The 26779-nt window shown below is 37.7% G+C and overlaps 1 protein-coding gene across 4 annotated transcripts in view; it reads right to left on the reverse strand.

Annotated features, from left to right (window-relative positions):
- Positions 1-1905: 1905 nt before the first annotated feature.
- The window catches only part of LCLAT1 (lysocardiolipin acyltransferase 1), a 183304-nt gene continuing 158430 nt past the window's right edge, over positions 1906-26779 (reverse strand). For all 4 annotated transcript variants that reach the window (XM_069494230.1, XM_069494229.1, XM_069494228.1 and 1 more), the window contains one exon: positions 1906-4149. In XM_069494230.1, the coding sequence (XP_069350331.1) occupies positions 3647-4149 (503 nt within the window). In that variant the 3' untranslated portion in view covers positions 1906-3646. The remainder of the gene's footprint in view (positions 4150-26779) is intronic.

Genomic DNA, 26779 nt, shown 5'->3' on the forward strand with positions numbered 1-26779 from the left:
TAGGCCATTTTTCTTTTTAACATCTATGAAAGAACTAATTGACCCTCTTTTCCTCAATACTACATATTGTGAGGCTGCAAATATGTAGGAAAACAAAGTAGTACCTGTAGTTTTTAATCATTCATGCAAAACACAGAAATGTAACACACGTATGAACTATTTAATTCACTTCACTTTATTCTGGGATGTATATAACAGATAACACAAATTACAAACATACCAATGGACATTGGAAACTAAGGCCATTCTGTGAATTATTTTTAAACCTCGTTGTTTTGCACATAATGATCTTTTAAAAAATGAATTACTGAAACCAAGATTCTTTTCTGAAATAAAAATTTAAGATAGGTACAAGATAACTTTAGGGCCATATCTGATCTGAAGCTCATTGTTTAGCAAAGCCATTTTCGTTTCCTTTCAGCATAAATGACAGCTCTGAGGCAGCCAGTGCCTTGGCATCAAGCTCTCTTCTCCACGTGTTCTATCAGTTGTGTTTACCAGCTACAGTGACCAGTGTTCAGAGACCATTTCCCTCCCAGTGAGTAGCAAAAAGAGACCTGACCTAGGAAACAGTGCAGAATTCTTGGAACAAGAAACAGAAAGGGACCCGTAACTAAGGCACTGAAAGCACGTTTTTTATATAAAGAAATGTAAACAATTTGACACCAACAGGCTCCCTCCATTGGAGTCTTTACTGAGAAAGTGCACAGGGGCACGGAGGTCAGGGCCAGAGCTTAGAGTCCGGGTGAAACGGGAACATCTCTGTGCAGGGTTCAGTCTTGGCTACCAAGATGTGATTTTTGATATGGTGCAGTTGAAGTAACTGTTTCAAATGGACTCAAGTGGAAGCTGTTATTTCCTTCTGCTCTGAGTTTTAATAGCATAACAGAAAGTAAGAATTTTATTGGGAGTCTTAAATTATGGGTTCTTTCTAACATTTTTTTAATCTTTTACCATGTTCTTCTAATGCATTTTAAAATTACTTTGGCTTGTTTTATCAATGATGTCTGGTGTGAGAACTTGTTGCCTAAGCAGTGCCCCTGCCTGTAGGTTCATCCTTTAAGTAGAATGGTTCATGTCGTACATAAACCATCCTCACTGTATTTAAAACCTTTCAGAGTAAGTTTAACAATTGGACTTACAGCACTGTCAGTATTTCCAAGTCCACTGCGCTTCCCTTCAAAGGACGGAAAGGGCACAGGGAGGAACTGTGTGCAGCCGCTCTGGGTCCAGAGTGGTGGAGGGGGAGGGTGTGGGAGGGATAATTCCTGAGGCCAATCACGATTATTGAAGCTAATTAATTTATACTCGACATTTTAGTATCAATTTTAAATAGTTCTAAGTTCCAAATCATTAACTTATAGTTCTTTAATTTTTTTTAAATAAAAGAAAAAGTCTTTAACACAGATAAATGTGTAGGAAAACACAAATAATTACCAATTTTTAAAAAGCCTTATTGGAACAAAAAAATCCAAAAAGGCACTTCTTTTTGGAGTTACTATTTCTAATTCTTAAAGCAAGTATAATGTCTATATGAACTCTGGGTGGGTAATATAAAGTTTATATTTTATCTTAAACATGTTTTCTATGATCAAAAGAAAAAAATGTAAAAAAGAAAAAGAGATTTTCCCTTTTAAAGGTTTCAGAGAGTTAAGGAGGACATGTAATTAATGGAAGTTAAGCCTTGATGAGCCAGGCAGGTTTGTAGGAAGGGCAGATGGGCTCTATTACCAACAACTTTGGGGTGAAAAGCACAGCTTTTCTCTTTACCCAGGACAAATGCAATCCTGATTGTTAAACTATTTGTTTCCAAATATAACCAAAGGAAGCCTTAAAGAAACGTAAATAAGGAACCTCTTTTATTAAGTAAAGAAAAAAAAAGTTTTTCTTTTTGTTTATAAAAAAAAAAACACCCTAAAAACAACGAAGTTAAACAGCTAGGTTTGGAGCAGATGTGCATGATACTAATTAGTAGCTCCCAGAAGGATTAGAAACAGCTTTGGGGGAGCAGTTAAACATGGGCTGGTACGTTTCAGCAGAGGCACCACCAGTTAATGCTCTTCTAATAAAAATGATGTGTCAACAGTGTTCAGTCTCAACCAGCACTTTCTCAAAGAATCTGCTCGGAAAGTTCAGCTCACGATGTGTTTACCTTTCATGGCAATGCACGATTCAATTATTGGGTAGGTCACTGTCAAGCAAAAATGAGATGTAATTAAAGAGAAGGCATTCATGCCCAAAGAGTACATCATGCAGTAAGTAGCTTTTGAGGCTGGTTCAATGCAGAAGTAAAACTGACAGATTTGCTAACAGCTAAAGACTTTTAATTGCCTCATATTTTCTGCAGCTCTGACCAGCATCCCTATTACATGACAAAAAAAGGAGCACAAGGCTCCAATAGAGTGAAAACAAAAATGACATGTTTCTTTTGCTTCAGAAGGAGATTGGTGCTGTTGGTTTGCTGGATTTTCCACTGACTCCAAATGACAGGAATATTTAGGCAATCGATCAAAAGTGGGTTTAAATATTATTATTGAAAGAGGAAGACTGACTAAAAGAGATCCCTTGCTATCATTAAAAAGGATTTATTTTTGTGTTTTCATTTTGGTTTTAAGAGCAAAATCTGTCAAGCCTACAGGGTTGAATAATTTAAGATAAAACATTACTGCCCTGTCTGCAAGTATTTTTGTTGTTGTTTTAATGGCAGATGTTAGATATCCATGCACATGTAGAAAACACAACCTTTTTTGGTAGGTTGTAAAAAAAAAAAAACATGGCTGCAATAATAGAATGTTCTTCTAAGCGTTCCTTTAAAAAAAAGGAGTGACTTCATGTTATACCGTTTTTATTTTTAATGCAAAAAAAGCTACATCTGCCACCAAGTTGCAAGAAAACCAGCATTAAGCATGCAAGACTGAGTATGAGTGAAGAACTTGAACTATATTAATTCCTATCTCTTAAAACTCAAATCAAGGTTTCAAAGTGGAGAGTCTGGGGTTGCTCCCTGAGACACTTCCAGGTCTTATCTTTCACAAGGTAAAAGGGCACACGTGGTGTTCTGACATCGTGGTTAGCACAAGATTCTATGAATAATGAAGGGCTCCCTATCAAAACGTTTGATCAGCTAAAGAACAAAGGAGTTCCGGGTTCTGATCTTAAAGAAGGATGAGATGGGATGATTGGCCTGGGAAGGAGTGCCCCAAGGGAAGGAGCCCGGGCACCACCTGCCTGGGTACCTGGAGGAACAGCGCCCACCTTGATAAGGTGACCCGAGCCAGTGCTCATGAATTCCAGACCTGCCTGTGGTCTAGGGAGTCTGTCAGAAAACAGGATTGGGCCTTTTAAGAAAACCTTGTGTGTTCCTTGTCTGCTGACAGCCTGATGATTGTTTAATAATATTCTGGCCGGAGTTATTTCATAACAATCGCTCCCTGCTACATACACAATATTGAAATTACGTTCAGAGATTTAAAAAAAAAATTGTAGCAATATTTTTCCCATAAAATTAAGTGTAAAATATCTTTAACAAATAATAATGGTAGTAAGAAATATTTGACATAGTCATGCAAAAATTCATCTCAGTTTACAAAGGCTTAGAACATTTCCAAAATATCCCCTAGGTTCTTACATTGTGAACCTTATAATCTTACTTATTTTTCTTTAAATTTAAATATGGCTGTTTGTGTAAAAGACGGTAACATGCAAGTTCTATGATTTCCAGTCCACCAAATATTCTTTCCTGCAGCACCAAGATTACAATGGCGATTATAAAATACCACCTAACAAGACTATACAAATATATGAGTAGGCACATTGCAGGGCTGAAAAGGGTCCAGTACAGTATAGACAGCAATTTGACCACAAAGACCCTGAGCTCAGACTTGCAAGGTGGAATCACACTCTGGCCGGTAAAGTAAAAATTCTTCTCCCCTTGATAGAAGGAACGCAGCCTCTCTTCCTTCTCTTCCCACCGCTTGTGGCACCAGAGCTGAAGGTCCTCCTTGGATGTGGGGAGGGTGTCTATTGGATATCGGTGGACGTGAAAGTGGATTTCCATGGGGAAGTCTCCCTGGAGTAGGTGCTTCTCTGATTGAGGAATGTTGTGGGGATATGCTACAGTGATGTCATGGACAGCATCAAGGTTCTTACCTAGGTTTGGAAAGATGAAAGTATAGATTGAGTGATGATCACTTCGGGTGGTAATGTTGATTCACGCTGCCGGGCAGAACCAAAAACACTGGAAAACCAGGACAGAGTGAACCATGATGAACAAACAAGGGCTATAAATACTGGTGTTCCTGGGCACTTGGGTTAATATTTACCAGTTATTTTTAGTTTTATTTCCTGCTCACTAATTACCACAAGACATTTAGAAAGAAATTATCTTCATTCACAGAAACAGTAATCTGCCATTCTAGAACTAAACAGTTAAGTCAAATTTGAAATGAGAATTATAGAGTACAGGACTAGCCCCTTTAACACCAACAGAATTCACTACTTTGATACCTCCTATTAATACAGCCATCTCTCCAAATAAAAACGCAAACTTCCTCACCTTTAACTCAGTGTAACTATGATAGCTGCTGGAAAGAAAAATCCAGAATCAGACTTCAGTGGACATGATTTTTTTTATTTTTAAAAACACATCAACTTGAACTGCAAGTGAGACCCTGACCTGGTATACCATTATCCTTGGCAATTTAACTTGGAGGTTGTGTTTTCAGCAGTCATATGCCAGATGCTGGAGAAAGAGTCATGTAAAACATGGTCCCTAACCTCACTCAAGATGTTCCCTGTGTCTCAGGGAGACAGGCATGCACAACGCTCTAAATATCACAGACCCCCTGTGGAAACAGAAGGGGCTGGTACAGGAGGGGCTGGAGGGGTGGTGGCAGAGGGAATGTCGCAGCAAAGAGTGCAGTGGGATGGGGGCGCTGAAAGTGGGCTGGAGGCACGTGGGACAGGCCTCATGCTGTCACGCTGGAGAATTCAAACGCAGCTCTCTGGGCGGTAGAGAAGCATCTCAAATGGTGGAGAACCACTTAAGGGTTTAAACAGAAGGGACCCAGATATTTCATTTTAGCAAAGATTACCCTGGTGGCGGTGACGAGAACAGTTTGGAGAGGACCGGGGGCAGAAGAGGTAGGGAGAGCAATTTGATGCCTATTATAATATAGTAGGCAAGAAATGAAGAGGAGGTAGGAGCCAAAAGAAGGGACATGTCCAAAACAGTTACGAGGAAGAACTCATGTGACACTGATCAACTGGATGTGGGAGAATGAGGAGTGAATCCGGGTTTTGGCTCGGGGTACTGCGTAGAGTAGGCATGGAGGTAGAGTGTTAGATCTGCAAGGGACTGTGGGGATCACTTCATCGAACCCTGTACACAGTGCCGAGAAGTTGGTGCTCAGGGGCACTCAGTGTGTGGGTGCAAAGGCTCCGAATGTCGGTTTCTTCCATATCATGTTATCTTCAGCGAGAGACTTTTAAGGAGGGCTTTGATTCTTTATAGAACTATATCACGCAGACAGACAAAACCAATCTGATGACAAGAATGAGAACAGAGGTCTATGGGAGTGGGAATTGACTGGAAAGGAGCAAAAGGAATTTTCTGGGTTGCAAATATTCCAGATTAAGGTGTGGATTACAAGGTGCTTACATTTGTCAGAATCTCAAAGTGTACATTTAAGCTGTGCATTTCACTTTATTTAAATTTTACCTCAGTAGTAATGATAAAGACGTGAAGTAACTCCCCCACTTTATCCCACAGTGTTTATCCTTTCCACTGAACCAATAAGGTTGTATTCACTTTTTAAAAACGATTCCTTATCAAGCTCATAGGCTTGTGAGAAAAAAAATGATTCTTTAAGTCTTCTGTAAATGCTTGTCAGTCTCCATTACTCTGTGATTTACTTTAGGGTAAGGATGAGGTTACAAACTGGTTTCATTAGGCAGGCCACCATGGCTCATGCCTGTAATCCCAGCACTTTGGGAGACCAAGGCAGGAGGATCACTTGAGGCCAGGAGTTCGAGGCCAGCCTGGGCAACATAGCCAGATCTGGTGTCTATAGAAAATTAAACAAAAAAAAATGAGGTGGGTAGGGTGGTGCGTGCCTATAGTCCCAGGTACTGGGGGGCGGGGGGGTAAGGCAGGAAGATCGCTTAAGCCCAGGAGTTCCAGGTTACAGTGAGCCTATGATGGCGCCACTGGGCTGGGTGACAGAGTGAGACACTGTTTCAATCAATCAATCAAAAAATTAAAAAGCCAAAAATTGGTTTTATACACTGGTTTCATAGCTGTCTTATAAAGTAATCAGCATTTAAGAAGAGCTATATTATAAAAAATGGAAATGCCTCCATGAACAGGCTTAGATTCAAAATTGGAGGGAGCCCTTCCAGAATACTGTCTCTTGTTTATATGGGGGCAGAGGAGGTACAAATAAAAAGCTTGTGGAAGGGAGCGTCAATGGAGCTGTATCTTAAGAAAGACTAGGCCAGACCTGCTTGGATCCAAGAGAGAGAAGTGGCCCAGTGTTTAGAAGCCACAGGGAAAAGCTTTGTGACAGAGCTGTCAGGAGGTAATATAGTCACCATTTGAGAAGGGTTTGGTTGACCATTTGTTTGCATGGTAGCGGGAATTTACATGCCAAATGTGGATTGTCTGATCAAGCATCCAAAAAAGAAGACCCACTCTTTCACTGATAAACTGAGCATGATATATCCCCTAAGATGGTAATAAGTCATACCTGTTAATTCACTTGCATTAAAAATCATGCAATCTTTTGTCTATTTAGCATTAATCACTACTATCCTACTTTACAAGAGATGACTTTATCTTAACTAGACAGTGCAAGCTAAGTTTAATATTTTAGAGCTGCCTCCATCTGCAGACTCAAGAGCCCATCATTTCTACCTGCCAACCACAACCGCAATCCTTGTTCTAGCTGCCTTACCTCAGTGCCATCCACCCCTCTCCCACTTTCCCTCATGGTGGAGAAAATAAGATGGCTTTACCTCCTGTCACTTGTCATGCCAGTTAGCCTAATCTGGACTTATACTCACATTTCATTTTACTTCAGAGTTCCTCTGCAATCAGTGTTTCTGCTTCCACCTTCTGCCCAAACCCTTCTTAACCAGGGTTTCTGGTCTGCATCAACGTCACCGTTCACCACAGCCCTGGCCAATCTCCTTTCCCCACGGAGGACCTTCTATGTTCCTACTCAGTCAGTTGACACCAATCTCACATTTTATCTTAAAATCCTATGAACGGTGTATTCATATGTCCCAGCCTTTCTCTTACGGGTGGTTCCTGATGCTTATTGAGCAAATATAGTCATGGACTTTTACAAATTGCTGTCAAAATGTTAAAGAAAAGTTTCGTAGTAGTAGTGGTGGTAAGAAACTAAACTTCTCTTGCTCTTCTCCCTACCTCTTGACAACCTATAGTAAGAGTGTGTCCATGTGTGTCCCATGTGTGTTTGTGGGATAGTAATGTTCAGTATACGTGGTAAGTTTTTAGACAATGATGGCACCCCTGACAGCAATGTTCCCGAGTGAAGCATTCCAGATTCACTGTAGTGCAGAGCCTGGAGGGCTGTGGAGCAGACTGCTTGGGCTCAGAAGCTGGCTCTGCATCTTACAAGTCACTCCATCTCTCTGTGGCTGGTTAGTTCCTCTGTCTGTAAGTTACCTCATAGGGCCATTGTAAGGATTAAATGAAATAATATATATATGCATAATAAAATAAGATCTGACACATAGTAACTGTTCAAAATGTGTTAGGTCTTTATTATTACTGGATCATAATGTTAACATGTTAGGCTCTAAACTTTCTAACTGTAGCACCTATAGTCTACTGATACCAGCACGTTATCTGTGGGGGAAAGAATTGCACTTGGACACCTGCTCTATACCACTGTCCACAGCACTATTCCTCTGGGCACTGAATTTAACCTTTCTATTCAACACAAATATTCAAACTATTGTTTCACAAAATTGCCAAAAATATTCCATCTGCCTCAAATACACAACTTTTCTCATGGAATAGTTTATCTCAACTGCCTTCAATGTCCAACTCAAATGCCAAGGGTACTAAGAAGAGCCTTCAAGTACCAAGGCCCAGAGTGGTCTTATCCTCTGTGAATGCTTAAAGCACATGCACTGATGTGCTTATCTGGGTACTCACTTGCCATTGTGTACTATTATTAGCAGCTCGAGTATCTTAAGGGCAAGGACCATGCCTTGGCCTCTTTAGAACCTTAGAACCTAGCACAATGCCCTGTACTGAAGAGGCTCCAGAAATGTGTATTTGACCAGTATTTTTCTGGTTACTATCTTCTCAGCTAAAAATATGGGAGATATTATAATGCTTTCTACATTGGGTTATGTTAACAATTTAGTGAGCTAATGTACAGTGAACTCTTTGCACAGTACTTGGCACACAGTAAGTTCTTAAATGTTAGCATCTACTACAACTTCTGTAATTCAGTTAATGAGACTGACTTGCTCCATGATATATTTTTCAACATGGGTTCTATGAATTCTTAGTTCTGAAAGAATTACAATTTCAGGGTAGAGGGGGTTCACTTTACAGAAAGGCAATATTCTGTAAGTTTCTTATAAATTGCTTGTTTCAACTTTGGAAGGCTATAACTTAATTAAAATACTATATTTTTATATTATCAGCAAGTAAAGAGCAACATTGTAACATCAGAAACTATAAATACAAAGTGAAGAGGGAACTGGTGGTGGGGAGAAGAAAGATAGCTCTGACACTCATTTGCTTGAGCTGTGCTGGCAGCCTAAGCTTTCCTTAAGCAACACAGACACTCAGAGATGTGTTAACTTCAAAGAGAGAGACGAGGGAACTGAGAAACGCTTTTATATTTGGAGAAACATTCGACTCTCTTGATAATTTTAAAGCTTAATATTAAGTACATAAAGGTCTCCAGGTAACACAAAGCCACCTATAACTCTGTATTGCTTGAGTAGAAGAGCCAAATTCTATGCAGGTATAAGAGCTTACTTCTCACCTCACCCTATCAAGACCTGTGAGCCCCATGGCTTCTAGCCCAGGGGAGCCAGTACCACCAGGCAAGTAAGCTTCCTACTACAGGGAACAGGTAAAGAGGCTAGCATGGCTTGTGGGGTTGGTTCATATATGGTGAGTGACAAAAATGAAATGGACAAAAGTTGAGATGTGGCTTTATTTCATTAACCAATTTACAACAGGGCTAAAATAGATTAATGCATTTTAAGAAAAGTTCCTGCAATAATAAAGGATTTATACTGCCTTTAAATCTTTTGGTATGAAAACAGCAGACTTTTAAATATGCAAATTAAGATTAATGCCATCAGTAAAAAGCCATTTTTATAAGATCTCATTGCTTTTTAGATGGTTTAAATTATAATACAAATCTAGTTGCTATCTATCCACTTGTCTTCTGCCTATATGGGGTTTAGAAAATGGATTTGTTCAGTTTCAGATACTATGTCTACTAGAAAGTTTCATACTTAATATTATTTTATAAAGCTAGCACTCTATTAGAACAACCACACTTACTTGGGCCCATAGTCTTTGTTTACATCATGCAAGAACAAAGCACTTGTTTAATATTTTAAATTTTAGTCTCAGATGAAGAAGAACTGAAGGAAGCTCAGATTGAGAACTAAAAGAAGCTTTTGTAGTTTCTAAATGAAAGTTAGAGTGAAGAAATCTTGGTTTGCCCATGCCTGCTAAAGCATCAGACCCAATTATACAGTTCATTGCTAGAATAATACAAATTTTATTTTTAACCCAGTGATCTTTAATAGAGTTCATAACAACTGAAATTTTTCTTTTCTTTCCCCATCTCATAATCAAATATAAATAGAATATACAAACATGATTTATTTTGGATTAGTTTTTAACATTTAAAAAATTAAAATACAAATCTATTTCTATTTGCCAGATCTAAATCCATACATCCAACTATATATTATTAAGTTTTAGATAAAATAGCTTGTCATCTAAGATGCATTTGTGTTAAAAGTGCTGAGGCTGCTGGTTTTGTTCATTGTTTTTCAGATTTTAAAAAAATCAGCCCAAGAGGATAAAGGTTGGATTTAGTAACTAAGCAATCATTCACTGTGCCATTTCCACACTGACACGTACTTGTACATGGCTAGTAATAAAGCTTGACAAATTGGCACTGGTCTGTTTACCTTAAAGAACAATCTTGAATGGACTCATTCTGATATATTTAGACTAAAAATACCCATAAGTAAGACATCTTTCAGCTTCAAAATAAAAGAGTATTCATGAACCACTTAAAACCAACTAATATTATGGCTCAAACAATATCATTTTCTTTGTTAGAGAAAATACCATTGTTTCCTATTAGGAGCATTACTGATTTCTCAAGGTAAGTTGAATACTTACAGAACAAAAGGTGGAGTCAGGTGGCTCCCAGTCCTGCCTCTTATCAGCTCTATGACCTTGGCATGTTCACTACAAGCCTTGTCTGTAAATGTAGACAACAGTCCCTGCCCTCATAGGGTTGTATGAAGATCAAACTGAGACATGGGCTGTAAGTGCTTGGAGAAGTGTGTGGCACATAGTATATGCTCAAATTCTTGTTGTATAGTCATTATTATTCCTCAAGGTAGAATAATCACCTTTAGCACTTGAAGTGAGTTTAGGTTAGGCTGCTACCCTTTGCCTTCCTTCTTTCTCTAGACTTCCTCATCCTTTGGGAGACACCAAGCCTGTTGTAGGGCTCTACCATCAAGTCCACTCCTTTCCCACAGTATAGAAGCAAAGCTGTTTAGAAGACTGACTACTCCAGCTCAGGGGATGGGCCCTAACTCATCTCCTGGTACATATTCCTCTCTAGCCCTACTAACTCATTCCTTAGACATTTTAAGCTAAGCATAGACAATCCTTCCATGGCATTTAGAATTATAATTACAAGCTGATGATCTGTGCTCTAGGGTCATCAGCCACTTGCCCCATCTTGGTGTTTTTTTTTTTTGTTTTTTTTTTTTGGTAAGTCAAAGGTAGTACTCAATCTTTTTCTAAGTGAGAACTGTATAATCTTCACCTGAAAAGCTGGAACTAAAAATGATATCCCTATGAACAAGCTTGCTTATCCAACCTGAATTTGGTTCTTTATAGTTTCAGGATGTATTTTCACATTTCTATCCTAAATCTGTTGAGCTTTTTGTGTTTTATATAAAAGATGAATATTTTCAGTGCTGAATATCTCCCTTCCAATGAACATTGGTTCTCTAGATCTTCAAAACAAGTTTAATTTTCCAGATAGAATGAAAATGTTGATATGTTCCAAAATTTGACAACATTGATGCATTAATAGATAATCAAAGGCAAGATATGAATAATAGTATATATATTTGCTGAGACCATGGTTTGAAAATAAGCAATGTGAAATTTAAATCACGGTTCTTAGAACTCTTAGAAATACAAAATGAATAACTCCAGGTGCCCAGTTATTAACAGTACTAATCTACTATACCTTTATTTCATTGACAATTCCTAAAATTTAAAACTACAGGAAGTCTAGGCTGAGTCAATGTTAACTTCAAGATTCTTCAGTGAAAAGGTCTGAAATTTGTAAGGAGTATTTTTGATACATATAATATATTAAAAAGATAATGATGGGAACAGTATCTCACTTATCAATATTAACATTAAATGTACACATTAAATGTAAAGAATGATAGAATGGATAAAAAACATAATCCAAACATCTGCTGTCTCCAAGAAACCCATTTAACTTGTAAAGAGTCTCATAGACTCAAGAGAAAGGGGTGGAAAAAAATACCTCACACAAAAGGAAACAAAAGCGAGCAGGAATAGCTATTCTTAGATAAAACAGACTTTAAATCAATAACAGAAAAAAAAAAAGACAAAGATGGTCATTATATAATGATAAAGGGATCCATTCAATAATATATAACAATCCTAAATATATATGCACCTAACATTAGAGCTTCCAGATTTATAAAACAAATACTACTAGACCTAAGAAATGAAATAAACAACCACATAATCATAGCAGGGGACTTGAACATTCTACTGAAAGATCATTGAGGCAGAAAATCAACAAAGCAGCACTGGACTAAAACAGGACTCTAGAACAAATGGACCTAACAGACAGAACATTCTATCCAAAAACTACAGAATACATATTCTTCTCATGAGCACATGGAATATTTTCTAAGACAGACCATATGTTAGGGCCACAAAACAAGTTTTAGCAAATTTTAAAAACTCAAAATTGTACCACGTATCTTCTCAGATTCCAGTGGAATAAAACTACAAATCAATTCCAAGAAGAACTCTCAAAACTATACAAATACATGGAAATTAAACAACCTGTTGCTGAATGATCTTTGCTGAACGATCAATAATAAAATCAAGATGGAAATAAAAAAATTTTTTGAATTGAATGACAATGGAGACAACGTGCTACCAAAATCTCTGGGATGCAGCAAAAACAGTGCTAAGGGGGAAGTTCATAGCACTAAATGCCCACATCAAAAAGACAAAAAGATCACAAATTAATAACCTAATGTCACACCTTAGGGAGCTAAAAAATAAGAACCAAACCCAAAGCTAGCAGAAGACAAGAACTAACAAAGAGCAGAGCAGAATTAAACAAAACTGAAACCAAAAAGGCAATCCGAAGTATCAATGAAAAGTTCTTTGAAAAGATAAAAAATTGATAGATCACCAGCTAGATTAAGCAAGAGAGGATTCAAATAAACTCAATCAGAAATGAAAAAGGAAACATTAAAACTGATGCCACAAATATACAAAAGATCATCCGAGACTACTATGAAAACCTCTAAGCACACAAACTAGAAAATCTACAGGAAATGGACACATTTTTAGAAGCACACAACCTTTCAAGCTTGAATCAGGAAGAAACATAAATACTGAACAGATGAATAACAAGTAGTGAGACTGAATCAGTAATAAAAAATCTCCCAACAAAAAAACCCTCAGGACCAGATGGAATCACAGCTGAATTCTACCAGACTTACAAACATGATTCACCACATAAACAGTATTAAAAACGAAAACCATATGATCATCTCAATAGATGCAGAAAAAGCATTTGAAAAAATCCAGCACCCTTCATGGTAAAAACCCTTAAAAACTAGGCATAGAAGGAACAGACCTCAAAATAATGAAAGCAATATATGACAAACCCAGAGCCAATATCATACTGAATTGCAAAGTCGAAAGCATTTCCCCCAAGAACTGGAACAAGACAAAGGTGCCCATTTTCACCACTTTTATTCAATATAGTACTGAAAGTCCTGGCCAGAGGAATCGGGCAAGAGAAAGAAAGAAAGGCCATCCAAATCAGAAAAGAGGAGGTCACACTATCCCTGTTTGCCAATGATATGATCTTACATCTCAAAAACCCTAAAGACTCCCCCCAAAAACTCCTTGAATTAATAAATGAATTCAGTAAAGTCTCAGGTTATAAAATTACTGTACACAAATCAGTAGCATTTCTATACACTAACAGCCAAGCTGAGAATCAAATCAAGAACTCAATACTATTTACAATAACTGCAAAAAATAAAATACCTAGGAATATACTTAACCAAGGAGGTGAAAGATCTCTACAAGGAAAACTACAAAACACTGATGAAAAAAATTGCTGATGACACAAACAAATGGAAAAACATCCCATGCTCATGGATTGGAAGAATCAACATTGTTAAAATGTCCATACTGCCCAAGGTGATTTACAGATTCAGTGCAATTCCCATCAAAATACCAACATCATTATTCACAGAATTAGAAAAAAACAATCCTAAATTTCATATGAAATCAAAAAAGAGCCCAAACAGACAAAGCAATCCTAAGTGAAAAGAACAAATCTGGAGGGTCACAATACCCCACTTCAAATTATTCTACAAGGCTATAGTAACCAAAATAGCATGGTACTGGTACAAAAGTAGACACACAGATCAATGGAACAGAATAGAGAACGCAGAATAAAACCATATACTACACTGGGGATGCCCTTCAATAAATGGTGTTGGGATAATTGGAGAGCAATATGCAGAAAAATCAAATTGGATTCCTATCTCTCACCATATACATGATTAAAGACTTACATATAAGACCTGACACCATAAAAATTATAGAATAAACTTAGGAAAAATTCTACTGGACATTGGCCTAGGCAAAGAATTTATGACTAAGACCCCAAAAGCAAACATAACAAAACCAAAAATAAATAAATTGCGCTTAATTTTTGCATTTAATTTTGCATTTAATTTTGCATAAATTTTAAAATTATAGATAAGAAAGGTAATGAAAATACAGAATAGTTTAAAGGATTACAAGAACATGAATCTACACGTGACAAAACTGCATAGATTTGTATACAATATACAAGCTATAGATTATGTTCATATATATTATGCTACATATAATACTAAAATTTGCTTGATAAAAATTTGCATTCAAGTAAAAAATGTCAAATATCATTAAATTTAGCCTATTTTCAGTAGAAATGTAAACTTATACTTTTGCTGTGTAAGAGGGACAAAGGACAAAGGTGCTAATTATAAAGGCAGGTCAGCCTAGCAGCTACACTCACATGCCATGTCTTTCCTCAACTCCAGGGATTTAGAATATAAATTACAACAACAACAACAAAAGAATAGCAATGAATAAAAACAACATAATGTGCTATGAAGGGCAAGAGCCAAGTGTACTAGTTCCAAATTGTTTTCACTCCCGGGACCTATTAAGCATAATTGCTACTTAAGCCCTGTGCATCTGGGGATTGTGTTATTGATGACATGAACATTTTCAGTCTTGTCTTTCAAAAATTCATTGCTTTCTTTGTTTTCGTTATTTTTGCAAGACATTAAAAGCTCAATGTGAAAATAAGAGCAGTGACAAAGTATACTTTATCTTACTGTTGGTCTCAACGAATTTGTTTAGATGTAGCCAAAACCCCTGCACACAAATCAATAACAGATTAAAAGATTAGAAGTGTTAGCAAATGTATTAATTTACTAATTTGCTGGTCTTTGAAATAAACGAAACCAGAGAAAGCACATTATTATAGTCTCTGTGCTCTGATGTTAGGATTGAAGATGATTAATGATGCATTTAGACATTACCATGTATTGAGTGCCTATGATGTGCCAGGCATTATTCATTCAACAAGTTATCTTCTATAGAGCACTTACTGTGCCAGAGACAGCTGTAGTCATTTGGGGCACACTGGTGAACAAAAGAAAGATCCCTGACCTTGTGGAACTTATCAGTGCATGCACATGGCCACTTTTAAATGTCATAACAACCCTTGAGATATTATCGCTCTTTTATAGTTGCAAAACTGAGATACAGAGAAGCCAAGTCACTTGCCAAAGATCACAGTACGTTAGCAGTCAGTTTTGTCTGACTCTACAGCCTTTCTACTATGTTCTCTACTTTTTAAGAACTGCATATTAAGAACAGGCATTACAGACTGACCTGCTTTTGTACCCAGGCATAGTGACCGTGAGCCAAGTTACTTAATCTCCCTGGGCCTCAGGCTCCTCATCTGCAATATGGGAATAATGCTTCTCTTGGAGGGCTAGGAAAAAAAGGTGTTTGTCAGCCTGTTTGTAAAGGTAGTCTATTATACTTAGCAAACAAGTCAATTCTGTACAAATGAAAGACAGTTTTTATTCAAGTTTCTCTTAATTTGCGTTACATTATTTTCATCTTTTAAGTTCATCATGCACACGTTCCAACTAATGTTTTGCTGTAGTTTTATAGAAAGTATAAATTGGAGCTTATGTAAATTTCCATTATCCACTCCTGGGCAAAGCTTAATTGATTGGTCCACATAGCAGAAGCCAGGCCCTACCATCCACTTTGCAGCAGCTATAGAAACTATAGCAGACTGTCTAAATTACAATCTTGTAAGTCTAGAAGATATATGGTAATAACAATATAGCTTAAACCTATAAAATTATGCCCCAAACCAAAGCTTAATGTTATAATTCTCCCTACCATCCTTACTGTGTACGTGATTTCGAGGAGTTCTTTGCAATTTCATTCTTCTCTCCACTGAGAGGAAAAGTAAATTTGGCTTAGGATGGGCTATTAATGAGGTTGAGGGAGCAAGTTGTTGTCTTCAGGAGAAAGACAACTAGAAAATAGAAGGTATAATGTCAGGGCGGGCGCAGTGGCTCACGCCTGTAATCCTAGCACTCTGGGAGGCCGAGGCAGGTGGATTGCTTGAGGTCCAGAGTTCGAGACCAGCTCTGAGCAAGAGCGAGACCCCATCTCTACTAAAAATTGAAAGAAATTATCTGGCCAACTAAAAATATATATAGAAAAAATTAGCTGGGCATAGTGGCACATGCCTGTAGTTCCAGCTACTCGGGAGGCTGAGGCAGTAGGATTGGTTAAGCCCAGGAGTTTGAGGTTGCTGTGAGGTAGGCTGATGCCACGGCACTCACTCTAGCCCGGGCAACAGCGTGAGACTCTGTCTCCAAAAAAAAAAAGAAGGTGACATGTCTCTGGTTGCAGATGACATTTTTGTCCTTCCCTTGGCTCTGGGCTCTGTCTGCACTGGGAGCCATACTGGTCTCAGGACAGCTGCCAAATGGCCTTAGGCTTGTGCTGCACCTCCTGGCCTAGACTTCTCAAATGACTTAAAAATTAAGTTGCCTTATTTTTGTTTTTATTTTTGAGACAGGGTCTTACTCTGTTGCCCCTGCTACAGTGCAATGACATCATCATAGTTCACCGCAACCTTAAACTCCTGGGTTCAAGCGATCCTCCTACTTCAGCCTTCCAAGTAGCTGGGACTACAGGCGCACGCCACCATACCCAGCTAATTTTTTCTATTTGTGGTAGAGATGGGATCTCGCTCTTGCTCAGGCTGGTCCAAACAAGTTGCCTTGTTTTTAGTAACTCATAAATCAGAACTCCCATTCGGTAAGCTTGGCCTCAGCCTGACTGAGGATCTTACTACAACAAGATTTTCTTGATAAATCAGGACCGATCCAATCACAGTTGTGTACATTCTAAAGTAGGGGTTTATTAATCCCAAAGAGAGATTTCTGAGCAGGACTAAGACTATTCTGAAGATTTTGTTTCCCACTTCTCCCCTCCACTACCACCTGCTCTCCTAAGAAGCAACCAAATTAAATAATCTACCAGGGGACACTTTTCATTGCCTTTGTACTTGGTAGTAGAAATGGTCATAATTCACTCTTCCTTTATCTTTCTACTTATCTTACAGGACTCAATTAAATGGAGAGAGGTGGTAGTGGTGGTTAAAGAATATGGATCAATTCAGGGAATATTCAAAACTTTAAACAGCAAACTCTTAAATGCAGGTCTCCTACATGTCCAGTTCTTCATTTGTGCACAGGCTGCCACTACTGGGATGAAGGGATAATGTGATGGAACTGTTACTTTTCTACTGAGAAAATAAAGAATCAGATCATGTGTAGCTCAGCTGAAGGACAAGTCTCAGGTCCTGCCACGATGGCAAAAGAACAGTAGGCTCTATTCCTAATAATAGAGTACTTGGGGTGTTTTTTAAAGTTAAAAAAAAAAGAAAATGGACTTTATGTAATTCAGAAAAGTATGTTTGAAAGAACAGAGCAGACATACTGATAACAATACCATACCATTTTGAAACTTCTGGACAAAATGAGTTACATTTTCTTGCTTTTTCTTTTCCTTCCCATCTCTTCTTTCCTTCATTAATTTATGTCATACACAGACATTAACACTATATCAGACTGGAAACCAACCCAAGTACTCTGAGCCTTTTAAAATGACTGGAACACCATAGAGGTAGCAATATGTATTTCTAGGCTTACAAGTCCTAGTTGTGAATAGTTGTAGCTTGCCGTGTGCTCTTCCAGGCAGAAAACTCTTGCTGTTGTTTCTTTCTCTTCTTTTTTCTTTCTTTCTTTTTTTTTTTTTTTTTGCATTCTGAGGAGTCTAGAATCAATTGCTGATACAAGGGAAGGAACATTACATAATAATGCTCTTTCTGTGTATTTTATTCCCTTCCTATACAAGAAAAGAAAGACTATTTTAAGTATTTCCCAAACTGCACCAACTAGAAATTCCTCAGAGTTGATAAATTTCTCAAAGCAAAATTTCCCCAAAGCAGCAATGGTTGGTGGGGTGGGGATTTGAGGTGTGTTAAGGGTGAATTTATTTTCTAATAAACCATTGAGTTTTATCAGAAAGTAGAGGTCAGTGCTGATAATCTAGCCCAATTTTTTCCTAAATAACTGCTACATTTGAGCAACAGAAGGGATGGAAATGGGATTAGGGGCACTGCTAAGGTAAACCGAGTATTAAAAGGAGGTTTCCTTCTTTGCAAATACAGTATTCATTAGGAGACAGGGAGTAAAGGGGGAAAGTGCTTCCTTCTAGAGATCAGGTCCTATGAATTGGCAAATGTTTTAGCCAGTTCAGGCTGCTATAACAAACTGCGGCGACATGGGTGACTTAAGCAACAAATGATGATTTATCGCAGTTCTGGAGGCTGGGAAGTCCAATATCAAGGTGCCAGCAGATCTGGTATCTGGTTTGTAGATGGCTGTCTTCTTGTACCCTCACTTGGCAGAGAGCAAAGAGATTCCATCTCTCTTATGTCTCTTCCTATACAGGCACTAATCTCATTCATGAGGGCTCCACTCTCAAGAGCTAATTACTTCCAAAGGCCCCACCTCCTAATATAACACATTGGGGATTTGGGCTTCAATATGTGAATTTTGGAGAAACATAGATATTTAGTCCATAGCAATGTAAAAACAGTCATGGGAGCAATAACTGCATTTTCTGTTTAAATTCAGTTAGAAACATGGAGAGTCAACATCTGCCTGAGTAGCTACTGATCCTAAAATTTAAGCTGGCAGAATAACAATGTATTAGGGAGAAAAATTAAATATTTTAGTGGGTTGAATGGTGTCCTCCCAAAATATGTGCACAATGGAACTTCAGAATGTGACCTTATTTGGAAATATGGTCCTTGCAGATGAAATTAAGGTGAGGATTGAGATGAGATCATAGTGGATTAAGGTCTGTTCTAAATCTAATGAGAATGTCTTTATAAGAGACAGAAAAGGACACAGAAATAGAAGATGGAGGCAAAGAATGGAATTAGACAGTGACAAGCTGAGGAATCCCAGGAGCTACCAGAAGCTGGGAAAGGCAAGCAAAGACTGTCTTCTAGAGCATTGGGAAGGGTTTGTGGCCTTGGCAGCATCTAATTTTGGACTTCCAGCCTCCAGGATTGTGAGAAATGAATTTTCTTTTAGTTTAAGCCACCAAGTTTGTGGTGATATTTTATGGTAGCCTAGAAAACTAATACAGTATTCATTAAGAAATATTGAATGTCAAGGATTGCTTTTCTTGTAGCCTTCATTTTTGGGAAGAAAATTTCTTCTAAAGCTTTATTGTAGTTTTGGGTCATAAAGTGGTATATTTTGAAAGTAAAGAGTAAGAACACCCAACTATTAGAGATAGCTGTGTACAAAATGGAGACTTTATTTTCTAAATCTGTCTGAACAGGTGAATTACAGATTCCTTTGGAAAATGTGGAGCTAAAATGGCAGTTGTTATTACAAACTGCAGAGAGATCTGTTCCTTAGTGGAAGAGAGAAGCTCTGGCAGTGGTTCTCAAACTCCAGTGGCCTAAGAATCACGTGGGAAACTGAAAATGAAGAGTTCTGGGCTTCAGTCCCAGAGATTCTCATTTAGATTGTATGGTCAGGATCCAGTGAATCTGTATTTCAACATGCATTCCAGATTATGATCTGATATGAGTGGTTGGAAAGGCCAAAGTTCGGGAAATACTGGGTTATGGGGATGGCTCTAAGCAGAGAAGACTATGGGGAGTTGTGTTTAAGGGCTGGGTTCTGGGATCAGATAAGGCTCCAGGTTCTTTGCCTAATTCCACTCCTTGCTAATGTGTGGCCTTGGGAAACATATAACCTCTGGGAGGATTGAGATAATCCTTAGTAAGTGTCCAATGACTATTGCCTACTAAAATTATTTTAAAATTTATGGTAAAAATAATTTGCTCTAATTCATATAATAGTGAATCAATCATAATGGTTAACTATCATAAGTTATGCTCATATTGTGGGAGATCTGATTAGGGTACTCAAAAGAGTTCATTCCTACTTTAGGACACACGGGAGCCATCTTGCTAGATGTGATTTTGGATAACTGTGAGATAGTAAGAGGTGACAAAATGACTGTGATTGGGAAGAAAAAATTTAAAAGAATAAGTCAAAGATAAGCTCTGCTGACATTGCAATTTTGCCTGAAGATCCTGGTGGCTTCTAAGTTTAGCACTGAAAATTACTTCTGCTGCATTTGGCATGCCCAGCTTTTTAATAACAGAGTTACATACCCAGGTTGGATTGAAAAGAGTGGCCTCCCTGACCTCTACTTCAGCCCAGTTTTTCAGTCAATCTCAATCCTATATACATAAGAAAAAGAACTAGAAAGAAAAAAAGAAAAGAAAAATAGGTGCTTAGGAAAGTATCCTTTTTATCAGTACCAAAATATCTAGTAAAGTTTCATATTTGTAGAAACCTTCATCAGTGGAATAATGGGGGCTGGAAGGAGGAAGTGGAAGTGAGAAAGACTACAGATACCTAATAGAAGTTTGCTAATGCTAGGGGACAGCTGGAAGGAGTTCCAGTGGTCTGGAGCCCGACTGCTACAGAGAAAGTTGTGGCCTGAGTCTTAGAGCCACATGCGGAAGTCAGTTTCATATTACCACCTTTTCAACACCAGTATTCACCCAGCTGAGGCTATACTTAATAGCGGGTTTTTTTATGTTCTAGTGTTCATAAAAGTAGTACGTAAAGGCATACATTAATGTGTGATCAAAACCCGTTGGTCTCAACCTTTTTCCTATATCCAGCAGCTCACTGGGGCAGAGATGCTCAACCAGGGATTAGGTAGGAAAGTGTGTTTGAAAAATTACCTAAATTATTAGGTGGACTATTCCTGGTTGTCTTAGGTCCACATATCTAAAATAACACTAAGGAGCCATATAGCTGCAGTACATTAATATGATAACACTTGTCACCAGACAGATGGTACTAGAGGTCCTAATCATTGCATTAAGGCAAGGAAAAAAAATAAAACACACATTTATCTCTTTTCACAAACAATGTGATTACAGAAAATCTTTAGAGATCTACAAAAAAGCTACTAGAACTAGTAAGTAGATTTAGCAAGGTTGCAGGATACAAGCTCAGTATTAAAAAGTCAATTTATTTCTATATACTGGCAATGAATAATTGAACAGTGAAATTTTAAAGAGCACCACTTACAATACCATCAAATTTATGAAACACTTGATAATTTTAACAAAATATGTGCAAAATTGCAAACTACAACACATTGCTGAGAGAAATTAAAGACCTAAATAAATAGATATACCATGTTCACAGATTGAAAGCGTCAATACTATTAATGTGACATTTCTCCTCTAAATTGATCTATAGATTCAAAGCAATACTAATCAAAAATCCTAGTATGCTTCCTTGTATAAATTAACAACTAATTCTACATGTAAAGAAACTAGAATAAAACAATTTTAGAAAAGAAGAACAAACTTAGAGGCCTGACACTAGCTGATTTCAAGACTCACTATAAAGGTTCAGAAATCAAGACAATGTGGTACTGGAGGAAGGCTAGATGTATAGATCAATGGAACTAAACACAGTCCAGAAACAGACCCACGCTTATAAGGCCAAATCATTTCCAACAAAGTTGCTGAACAACTGGGTATCTACATGAAAGAGCAAACAAATTTTGATGTCTACCTCACATCATATACAGAAATTAACTTGAAATCCATCATAAGCCTAAATGTAAAAGCTAAAATTATAAAATTTCTAGAAGAAAACAGAAAATCTTTGTGATCTGGGCTAGGCAACAATTTCTTAGATAGGGCACTGAGAGCACAAACAATAAAAAAAGAAAAATGGAGAAATTGTATTTTATCAAAATTAAACACTTTGTTCATAAAACAATATTAAGGAAATGAAAGGGCAAGCCACAGACTGGGAGAAAGTATTTGCAAACCATATATTTAACATATTATAAATACTTGTATTTAAAATATATAAAGAATTCTTACAACTCAATAAGAAGACAACCCAATGTTTTAAAATGGGTAAAAGACTGGAATTGGCACATCACCAATGAAAGTATATGAAAGGCAAACAAGCCCAGGAAAAGATCCTTAAATTAACACCTTATCAGGAAAATACAAACTAAACTACAATAAGATACTAGTACACATTTACTATTATAGAATGGCTAGAATTAAAAAGGCTGAGAATATCATGTTTTGGTGAGGATGGTGAACAACTGGAACTCTCAAACACTGCTAATAGGACTGTAAGATAGTATAGCTGCTTTGGAAATCCAGAATTTGACTGGCCCAGCAACCACGCTCCTAAGTATATACCCAAGAAAACATATTCCCACATCAATTCTTATATGCAAATGTTGATAGCAATTTTATACCTAATATCCTAAAACTGGAAACAACTCAGATATCTATCCGTGTGTGAATAGGTAAAGAGATTGAGGTGTATTCTATATAATGGAATACCACTCAGCAATACAAAGGAATAAACTACAGATATACGTAGCAATACAGATGAAACTTAAAAGGATTATGCTAAGTGACAGAAGCCAGTGATGGATGACTATATACTATATAATTCCACTTATATAAAAATCCAGGAAAGGCAAAACTATGATGACAGAAAGCAGATCGGTAGATTCCAGGGATCAGGGGCAGGGCTTAACCACAGAGAGCATATGAGAGCATTTTTAAGGGTGATGGAAATGTTCTATATTTTTGACTGTTGGGATAGTTATGTAGTTCCATACATTTATCAAAACACATCTAATTGTACAATTAAAATGAGTACATTTTGCAGCAAGTAAATTCTACCTCTAAAAGCTGTTATTTTTTAAAGCTTCTCAAATATTTGCCGTAAAAAACACTTAAAGTGATATGATATCACCAATTTGTAATATGTCTAAATAGAGCTGTGTGAAAAGCTGCCTGGATTCTCACCAAACGAAAATGTTATAAAACAAAGTATTTAGAGTTTGAAAGAAATCCAACATTTATTCACATGGACTATTTTTAATTTTTTTTGTTATTAGCATTTTATTTGAAACAGAATGTGAATGTTTTCCTATTCACTCAAATAAGCATTAATATATCCACAAGCTTCACATTATTGTTTTGCATCAATTTCCTTTCCTAGTTAATGCACAATACATAGTAATTCCCTAATTAAGGGATTACTCTAAGTGTAAGCCAACATTTTAAAATTTCTACTACCTAATTTCTTTCAGGGTCACAGATAATAACTACTTTACTTTCTTCCTATTACCTAGAAAGGAAAAAGGTTGAATCAACAAACTTCTGAAGCAGTTATAGATAATTCAATTAGAACTAACAAGAAAAGAATAAAAAGTATTATAAGAAATGTGAGAAACAATGTATCTTACAATCAATATTTTAGAACCAGATAGCTCTAATTTATTAGATTACCACAATGGTAGCAGGCCTTCAGGTTTATCAAACAAAGCAAACACCACCCTACCCCACTCCTCCATCCTTCAGTGCCTTCTACAAAATTCAGAGCAAATATTACTATGACAATGCAGCATCTAATCTATTTAGTAGTTCAGATTCAAAGGATATATTTTTGCTTTTACTCAATACTGTGACACAGAAACTCATAACACATTTGGGAACTGGTTTAACACATCCATTGCAACCTTGTTCTAACTCCTCCCTCCACCACAAAACAAAACAAAACAAAACAAAACAAAACACAACAAAACAACGACCTTCACATAACAAAGCAATTCAACAACAGCATTCCCTATCAGCTGTGCACATGGTGTGACAGTGTGTGTCAAAATCACTTTCTAATTACTCAAGCACAGTGGCTACAGATGAGGTCAGCCTGGGTAGGACTCTGAAGAAGGCTAACTCGGTGGGGACCATGACTCTTTCCACTCTCTCTAGTAACCCCTCCATTTCCAAAGCAGGAAAGGTTCTCATTTTAGTCCTTTACACAAGCTGATCAACTGACTGATTATACTCTGATGTGAATATATTTCAAAAATCTTATCTATAAGACCAGAAAATAATCTGATTTAGTACTCTTGATGTACTTTTCACAGTACATAATTTACTTTTCCCAGATAAATTCTTTACCATAGACCCATAAAGCAAATAAGCCAAAATGAATTTGAATGCCCAGTTCCTAAGGTTTTATATCCTTTCACTTGACACATTTATAACCCCTCTGGCTGAAGGCTTTTTGGAGTACTGTGTCCCCCTTCCCCCAAAACTCTTTTGAGCCTGTTAGACAGGTACGTGTTTTTGGTAGAAGTATTTAAGTTTCTTTGGATGGGAATGTAGACTAGTGGGAGTCCTTGGTAAATTACTGGGCACTGGCTAAAAGCAGGCTCTTAGTACCGCTTAGCAGTTATATATATTTCCTTAGTGTACTCTGTGTCCCATCGCCTAGATTTGAGTCCTTCATGCCTTCGCTTATCTCTCACACCTCCAATACTGCCTCCTCATCCCTCTCTCCCATCCTATTTCTCTGAGAAAATAAATCATAAGAAATTTGCACAAGCTCTTACCACCCTATCTACTCTCCTATTAATCATATGAGTTCACATATCAATACTTTGCCTTCTCTTTATTTAGATGTGTCCATGCTCATATTTAGGGCCAATTCTTCCATCCATGTGCTCTAACTTACCCCCTCTTGTCTACGCAATGGTATTGCCCCAGCAATTCCCCATTAACCAATCGTTCTTGTCTTGCCCATTAACATGTTATAATTTCTCCCATCATTCCCTCTTGACCCACCTTTCCTTCCAGCGACCACTCACTTCGCACACTTACACAGCTAAACTTTTTGAGCTGTCTATACTCAGTTTTCAGTCCTCCCCCATTTCTCTCTTGCACCCATGCCAATTAAGCTTTTGCCCTCCCCACTCCACCAAAATTGTTCTCATCAAGGTCACTGATGTAACCTTCATGTAACCAAATCCAACAACTCCCTCCCTCCTGGCTTCTTGGCCACAGTACTCTCTTGGCTATTTTCCAGTCTCATGGGCCACTCTGAAGTCTCCTTTGCGGATGGCTTGGTTCTCTGATCTCTAAATGCTGGATTGCCCAGGCTTGGGTCTTACTCTTTTGCTATCCAGACTCATTCCGTAGGTGATCTCCTTCAGTCTTACAGTTTTAAATACCAAATTTATGTGTCAATGCCTCCAAAATTTGTATCTCCAGCAAATTTCTCTCATTTCCAGACTCACATATTTGACTATTAATTTCACATCTCCTCCTGGCTCTCTAATAAGTATCTCAAACTTAACACGGCCTAAACTGAACTTCTTCCTGGTCCTTTCCCCAAAACCTGTACTTCTCATAGTCTTTGTCTCAGTTAAAGGCAAAACTGTCCTTCCTTCAATTCAGGACAACGACTTTGCAGTCATCCCTGTTTCTTTTCATTTTCTTATACTCCATATCCAACCTATCAGAAAATCCTACTGGTTCCACCTTGAAAAATATCCAGAATCCAGCCATTACTTGCCAGCTCACCAATTTTACCTCAGTCACCACTGTCTCACCTTAGATTACTGCAAATATCTTTCTAATCAGTCTCCTTATTTGCCCACCCATCCCCCTACAGATTTTCTTAACAGCCAGAATAATTCTTTCATGGTGTTAGTCATGACTTTATAACACCCTTTCACCCCCTCTCCCAGTGGCTGCCCACCTCACCCAAAGAAAACACCAAATATCCTCACGATGGCCTCTAAAGCCTATCGCTGTCTGCCAACCTATTACCTTTCTGCCCTCATGTTCTACTGCTCACGTGTGCTCTGCTCCAGCCACACTGAGTTTCCTGTTCTTCTTTGGACACACCAGGCACACTCCCATCTCGGGACCTTTGCTGCTCCTCCTGCGTGAGATGCTTCTCCCTTGAATTCACCTTTTTAGGGGTCTCAACTACCCTACATAAAATGACAGGCTTCCCTCTTCCTTGATTTATTTCTCTCTATAAGCCTTATCAATATCTGATATACCATAAATTTTACTTATTTGGTTTTTGTTTATTTTCCTCCTGTTAAAATATAAGTGCCACAAGGGTAAGAATTTTTGTCTATTTTATTCACTGTTGTATTCTCAGTGCTTTTCCAATAAGCTCAGTAAATATTTGTTTATTAAATAAATTGAATGAGCAGAAAAGGAGAAACTGAGCTGGCTCTTCTCTCTGGGGTACTGCTGCTTGGTAGAGAGCCTAAGAATAGAGCCTTCTCTCACAGCCTGCAGTAGAAAGGTGCACTGTGAGAGACTGGAGCTGGAAAGTAATTGTGATTAATGATCCCCCAGACCATAGGAGAGAAGGCAGACAGGAATTTATGCTTCTGCTCTCTGTGATCATCAGACATTCTTTGTTAAGCCTCAGACACTCTGCAGTTCTGCCATTCTCTATCTGTGCAATCACTGGTCTATTATTGTTAAAACACTGGTGTTCTTCATGAGTTGTCAGGCAAGCTGGGATGACAAAGTTTCAGATGATATACTGGGAAGTCAAGATCACATATGTGTGGTGTTCATAGTAGGTCAAGGGAGCTAACTGACCAACATTAGGAGATAGCCACAGGGTACCACAAGGACAGGAAGCT

Source organism: Eulemur rufifrons, chromosome 19 (assembly GCF_041146395.1).
Source record: "Eulemur rufifrons isolate Redbay chromosome 19, OSU_ERuf_1, whole genome shotgun sequence".
In the NCBI taxonomy this organism is placed as follows: domain Eukaryota; kingdom Metazoa; phylum Chordata; class Mammalia; order Primates; family Lemuridae; genus Eulemur; species Eulemur rufifrons.